Source organism: Sinocyclocheilus rhinocerous, unplaced genomic scaffold (assembly GCF_001515625.1).
Source record: "Sinocyclocheilus rhinocerous isolate Xijiao unplaced genomic scaffold, SAMN03320098_v1.1 scaffold3187, whole genome shotgun sequence".
NCBI classification, from domain to species: domain Eukaryota; kingdom Metazoa; phylum Chordata; class Actinopteri; order Cypriniformes; family Cyprinidae; genus Sinocyclocheilus; species Sinocyclocheilus rhinocerous.
This window is the reverse complement of record NW_015643040.1, coordinates 244,984-252,064: the sequence shown is the minus strand read 5'-3', so window position 1 is coordinate 252,064 and position 7,081 is coordinate 244,984. Positions and strand designations below refer to the sequence as shown.

Below are 7,081 nucleotides of genomic sequence, written 5' to 3'. Positions count from 1 at the left end.
CAGCCATGTTTGACCAAATCTTAGATTGTCTGATTCGGTCTGATATCCTACATGTGAATAATCCCGCCCACTATAAAGTGGTACTGAACTGCAGTGGAAACGCAAACCGTGCCGAGCTGAACCGTGCCGTACTGAGTCGTACCACGCAGTGGAAAAGCGCCATTTGTGGCGGTCAATGTGGATATTGTGGATGAGTTCTTCTGTCATCACGTTCTATTAGTTCTACAGCTTCAGTTTCGGAACTTTCACGCTTAGTAACACATACAGCTGTTCCCTCACCACAGTGCAGCAGTGAAAAGAGACCCCTTTCAAACAGTGTCACGTTCCGAACGTTGTTTAAGTGACATACACCGGTATTGCGGTATTTTAAAAATTCATATCATAACAAAAATAAACACCGGTATTCGGTATGAACCGGTATACTGCCCAGCACTAGACACTAAAGCAATAAGCCCCAGGAATCTGTAGTTTAGTGATTTCAGAACAACTGAACTGGCTCAGCCAATCATAATCCAGGACTGAAACTATCTGTTTTATTAATAAATGATAGGTTAATTATCAGTGGGGTATAGATGTGAAGCACTCCTCCCTGTAGGAGTGTTTGGTTAGACTGGCGTCGGTCATGTTGACGAGGTGTGTGTGTTTTCAGGGTTACGTGTTGAGCTCCATCGAGGGCAGAGTCGCTGTGGAGTATCTGGACCCCAGTCTGGAGGTGCAGAAGAAGAAATACGCCTTCAAGTGCCACAGACTGAAGGAGAACGGCATCGAGCAGGTCTTTCCGGTCAACGCCATCTCCTTCCACAGCGTCCACAACACGTTTGCCACCGGTACCCATCCACATACTCACGCCACGCTCTTTATTACTGTTACTGCCAGAATTACTCGAATGTTTGCTTATTAGCTTTCATTAAACTAGAGAATATTTGTATGCAGATTATGAACAGATGCAGTGTTCAGTAGCATATTAGTGTGAGTCTGGAGTTTGCCTGACCAGTGATGGATGGGAAACCTGTTTGAAACAGTCATTATTTTGTGGTGCAGAGACCACATTGAAAATTTGCACTTTGATAAATGTCTTTAATTCATCACAGGATCATTTAAAAATGAACCAGTGAATACAAAAAATTATTTACAAGTTCAGAGAAACAGTGAAGTTACAGAATGTAAAATAAACACTTTCCCTTATACATGCAGTTTTTGTTGGTGTAACCCACTGACTCAGACTGAGAAATGACTTTGTGTGTGTCCGTGTGTCTGTCTGTCCGTGTGTGTGTGTCTGTCTGTCTGTCCGTGTGTGTGTGTGTGTGTCTATCTGTCTGTCTGTGTGTGTGTCTAAGGGGTAGGGTTAGGTGTAGGGTTTGTGTAGGGCAATAGAAAATACAGTTTGTACAGTATAAAAACCATTACGCCTATGGAATGTCCACATTTAGATAGCTAAGTAAACGTGTGTGTGTGTGTGTGTGTGTATCAGGGCGGAGGCTGTCGGTTCCTGCGTTACGACTGTACGGTCGAGTCTCCCAGGAAGGGCTGGTCGTTCATACATCCGGGCCGTCTGACGCACTATCACGAGGGGCTTCCCGTCACGCGAGGAACACGATACATCATGGTGTCATTCGTTGACCCTTGAAGCTCACGTGAACTCTGTCTGTCTGTGTGTGTGTTTGTGTTTGTTTCTCTGTAAATTAACAAACGAGAGGTTACATATGAGCGGATCGTCACAGATCCGAGGCCAGACATTCACTCCTTCAACACAAATCAACCTTAAAGCTTGATGAGAAGAGTATTTTTACTTGATTTCATAGAATAATTGAATCACAGATGTTTTTTTTAAAGAGCTTTAGTCCTCAATTAGCTTTTGTACTCGAGCTTTGTACAAACCGCTTTAAATTATTTGTTGCCTTTTGGAAATAAATATTGGAAACAAGCTGGTGTCATTCACTCTATTATTACTTTAAGTTCTAAAAGTAGATTCTTTATAATTTTTCCAGAATCGTATGTAATTTAAAGCACAAATTGAGCAGTTAAATTATCATGTAGTAGCGATTGAATGAAATCACATTAATATGATGTGCATGATCTGTGAAGTTTAAATTTGTCACTGGACACAAATATTGAACAATGTTGAATCAACACAAAACTTATTTCCTCTTGTCATAAAATGTTAATGAGGTTTAGTGACTTTTCCATCCTTAGGTAAACAGTGCTGCTGTTGCAAGGTAGGAAAACTCGTCAGATTTAATCGGGAATCCTTATGAAACTAATGACTGTCAGTTTTCACCTGAGATTTGGAGCCAAATTACAGGAGGGTAAAAATGACTTCAGAAAGATGGCAGCAGCATTGTTATCTTCACAGAGAGTTCAGTAGCTCACTTAGTAAAATCTGTGGACTGTGTCAATCTGTGTTGCATTAAATGCCAATGGTGACACTTCAAAAATGAGAAAAAAGCACTTTTGTGTGTGAAGTATGAGTGTAAGGGATTATCAAAAATAGAATAAATGTAGGGCGGGACTTGGTTCTATCATACGATGCTGATTGGACGTTGAGATGTGGGCGTGGCTCTCTAAAGTGGAGGCGAGTGCGGAGGATTGTAAGTAATCCTGCATCAGGTCAATAACGCATTCATCCGCATCCTTTAAGTTTCAAGGCAAGGCAAGTTTATAGCACATTTCATACACAATTGTAATTCAAAGTGCTTTGCATAAAAGGAAGTAAAATAATCATAAAAAATATGATAAGTAACAATAAAAACAAGGAATTTAAAAACGTACAATTATTTAAAGATTGATTTAAAATACAGTGCAATCAGTTCGGACATCGCACAGTATGCATTCACCTTGAGAACTTCATCTTTGTTTCCAAATGCAATGACTTCAGTTTTTTCCTTGTTTAACTGAAGAAAGTTCTGGCACATCCAGCTGTTATATTGGAAACAAGCTGGTGTCATTCACTCTATTATTACTTTAAGTTCTAAAAGTAGATTCTTTATAATTTTTCCAGAATCGTATGTAATTTAAAGCACAAATTGAGCAGTTAAATTATCATGTAGTAGCGATTGAATGAAATCACATTAATATGATGTGCATGATCTGTGAAGTTTAAATTTGTCACTGGACACAAATATTGAACAATGTTGAATCAACACAAAACTTATTTCCTCTTGTCATAAAATGTTAATGAGGTTTAGTGACTTTTCCATCCTTAGGTAAACAGTGCTGCTGTTGCAAGGTAGGAAAACTCGTCAGATTTAATCGGGAATCCTTATGAAACTAATGACTGTCAGTTTTCACCTGAGATTTGGAGCCAAATTACAGGAGGGTAAAAATGACTTCAGAAAGATGGCAGCAGCATTGTTATCTTCACAGAGAGTTCAGTAGCTCACTTAGTAAAATCTGTGGACTGTGTCAATCTGTGTTGCATTAAATGCCAATGGTGACACTTCAAAAATGAGAAAAAAGCACTTTTGTGTGTGAAGTATGAGTGTAAGGGATTATCAAAAATAGAATAAATGTAGGGCGGGACTTGGTTCTATCATACGATGCTGATTGGACGTTGAGATGTGGGCGTGGCTCTCTAAAGTGGAGGCGAGTGCGGAGGATTGTAAGTAATCCTGCATCAGGTCAATAACGCATTCATCCGCATCCTTTAAGTTTCAAGGCAAGGCAAGTTTATAGCACATTTCATACACAATTGTAATTCAAAGTGCTTTGCATAAAAGGAAGTAAAATAATCATAAAAAATATAAGTAACAATAAAAACAAGGAATTTAAAAACTTACAATTATTTAAAAATTGATTTAAAATAGTTAAGAATAGAAAATAATTATCCATAAAATACAGTGCAATCAGTTCGGACATCGCACAGTATGATTGGCAGAGGGAGTCATTTGGAGATAAGGCTAAGTAAATCTGGGTATCATCAGCATAGCTGTGAAAGGCAATTTGGTTCTTTCTCATTATTTGATTTAGTGGGAGCATATACAGGCTAAACAAGAGCGGTGGAAGGATTGAGCCTTGTGGGACGCCGCACCTCACAGGTTAGTTGTTCTTCATTGGCGTCACACCAGACTGTCAGTCACTTAATAACATTTACGAGTAGTGATGAGTTTAATCAGTAGAGAGGGGCGGAGCTATTGACGTGCGTATGTGTGTCATTATGTTCTCCATCACAGACACACACACACACACTTGCTCCAGTGATGGCTTTGGTGTTTCTCCGGTGGATCTGTAGGCTCCTGACGCTCCTGGTCGTTTCTCACAGTGTGTGTGTGATATTTTATTACACAGCTGACACACACTCATCCAGGTGAGCGCATTAACTCTTCAGCTTCTTCTCTGATCATCAGTCATATCATCCTGCGAGTCACTGCGATGAGTTTTCCTTCTGAAAATCAAAATGTAATTTAATAAGTGCTCTACTTTGAAGAAATAACTAAGCCTAAGATACAGAATTTAAGTGAATGCAGTATATTTACATTTTCCATGACTCTAATATGATTATAATAATCATTCTTCTTGTCATTGTGAACGACTGTGCCGTGTAAGAAACGCACGGTGTGTCGATTTAGATTTTTATCTCTTAATGTTTTCCTGAAGTATTTTAAATCGCGTGTGAAAACGCCTGGTATGATGAAACACAACTCTCTAATTACGTATTTCATTTTTCAAATGTATTTACGAAGTTGGTTTCAAACACCCAGTTCAAAACGGTCTTAAATCGCTCAAAATCATGTCCGCGCCGATTTTATTTAAATGTCAATAAGAGAGTTTTTTTTTTTTTTTTTTTTCATTTTTGTGGATGTATAAAGTCACCTTTGGCGATTAATGGGAGATTTTATTAAGTGACTTTTTAGCAGCAGCCTCATAAATCTACCAGCCACAACAGCGCCAAAAATGATAATATTGCAAAACATTTAGTAAAGAAAAAATTACAAATAAAAATAAAAATCAAGGGTTAGGGTTCTGTAAAGAAAAACATAAAAAGGTATGAAAAGCACAAATAAATTTCACCTGAATTCATACAGGTGCTCTAGCAGAGGAACAACTTGAAAATGATTCACTAACCACAAACAAAGCTTCATGTATAGCACACTATTTGCATTTCCGACCACTACTTTAAATATGTGTTTATCTTTCTTACAGTCAATGTGACTTCAGACATTCGTTTTGGACCGCTGTACATTACATGCGTCTTGTTAGTTTTTTTATGATTTTGATCTTGATTGCGTCTGATGTCGTTCTGTAGGCAAATATTGACTTTTTTCCTGCATTTCCTGCAGTGATGCTTTTGAGTGTCATGTTCAACATCAATAAAACATAGCTTTGTTGTAATTTGCATATGGATATGTTCCTAAATCAATATTCATTCAAACAGTCCAGGAACTTCCTTACGTAAAAAAAACCCGCAGGCGTAAGCAGATGATATGCTACTCGGAGACGCTGTGATAACGAGGTGTGTGTGCGAGATAAAGACTGTTATCTAAAGAATCTGAACTCTCTCTCTCTGTCTCTCTGTCTCTCTCTCTCTCTCTCTGACGCTGTGATAACGAGGTGTGTGTGCGAGATAAAGACTGTTATCTAAAGAATCTGAACTATATATGGCCCAGTGGTAGAGCATTGCTCTAGCAGCGCAAAAGGTCATGGGTTCGATTCCCAGGGAACACACATACTGGTAAAAAATGTGTAGTCTGAATGCACTGTAAGTCGCTTTGGATAAAAGCGTCTGCTAAATGCATAAATTTAATTTAATTTAAACCAGACAGAGCGAGGCGTTTTTTAGCGTTCAGCGGCTCGCTGTCATCAACTATACCGCCTTTTATTGAACACTGTTCTGTGGGAAAATACATCGTAAAAGTATATTCTTGTTATGAAACCGTTTAGAAAATGTTTCTTTAGTAGACAATCATTGACGATGTAACCTGGCTATAAATATTGCTTTTAATATATTTTAACAATTGAGTAAACCATTTGGAAACAATTGTTTTTATGTCAGGCCAAATTTATTTGTATAGCGCTTTTTACAATAATAGGTATTCTTTTAAATCATGTTAATGTTTATTTGATATAGCCTATGTATCATATGTATTCGATGATGATAATGAAGGCGCTTTGTATAGAAAACCATACTTAATTGCAACAATTTATGATTACTCGAGTTATTAATTCATATATTAGCCTACTCCGCATTTCTTGAGGCAGTTCAGTTAGTTTCTTCTCTTCGGGTTTGAGAGACAGAATATGCGCAGCCATTTATGTAAATACAGTCCCAATGTAATCTTAGAATAAAGATATCTAGCACTCTCTATTCTAATTCTATTCTTTAACAGACTTGCACTCTATTCATTTACTAACTGCTTGTTTTCTTTAAAAAAAAAACTTACACTAGCTTCTCTATTCTGTTTGTATTCGGTCTATTTGTTTTATTTTTATTTATTATACAATTAACAAAAAGCAAAAAAGGCCTCTAACACTCTATTCTATGCTCTTTTCTTTTTCTATTCTATCTGTATTCTTTTTATTTATTATATATTTTAAAAAAAAAACTTGCTACGCTGAGACTTGTTATAGCACTTGCGTATCATTGCTCTTTTGATGATTTTGATTGCTTCCATTGTCCTCGTTTGTAAGTCTCTTTGGATAAAAGCGTCTGCTAAACGACTAAATGTAACAGCCACGGGTATTAATTTTGTGTTGCCTTTTTTATTCTCAAAGACAGGTAGCTGCTGACTTGCATTTTATGAATCACCAAGGAGAAGGTTTCAGCTAAAAATCTTCTTTACTAGGAGTCAGCTGCATCTTGGATGGCCTGAGAGCGAGTTTATTAGCAGCAAGTGTTCATCTTTGGGTGAACTATGCCTTTAACTCGATCCGAACAATAAACACTGAGACCTGTGAGAGGCTAAACTCCACCTGATCTCTGTGACGGTGGCTGTGTACACGGCTCCGAACTCCAGCTGCTGCTCCTGCTGCAGAACAGAAGACAAGCATCAGAGTCTGATCACGGGACATCATCAGAGCAGCTGATCATCACACTCACATCATCTCTGCAGACAGCTCGGATCAACTCCTGCGCTTCACTCATGGC

At 38.0% G+C, this 7,081-nt stretch overlaps 2 protein-coding genes across 4 annotated transcripts in view; both read left to right on the top strand.

The window, feature by feature from the left end:
• The window catches only part of LOC107756961 (mitotic checkpoint protein BUB3-like), a 5,865-nt gene extending 4,949 nt beyond the window's left edge, over nucleotides 1–916 (top strand). For all 3 annotated transcript variants that reach the window (XM_016574299.1, XM_016574298.1, XM_016574297.1), the window contains one exon: nucleotides 650–916. In XM_016574299.1, coding sequence (XP_016429785.1) covers nucleotides 650–901 — 252 coding nt within the window. In that variant the 3' untranslated portion in view covers nucleotides 902–916. The remainder of the gene's footprint in view (nucleotides 1–649) is intronic.
• A 3,241-nt stretch (nucleotides 917–4,157) lies between these two features.
• The window catches only part of LOC107756943 (alpha-2,8-sialyltransferase 8F-like), a 19,695-nt gene continuing 16,771 nt past the window's right edge, over nucleotides 4,158–7,081 (top strand). The window contains exon 1 of the mRNA XM_016574271.1: nucleotides 4,158–4,303. Coding sequence (XP_016429757.1) covers nucleotides 4,197–4,303 — 107 coding nt within the window. The 5' untranslated portion in view covers nucleotides 4,158–4,196. The remainder of the gene's footprint in view (nucleotides 4,304–7,081) is intronic.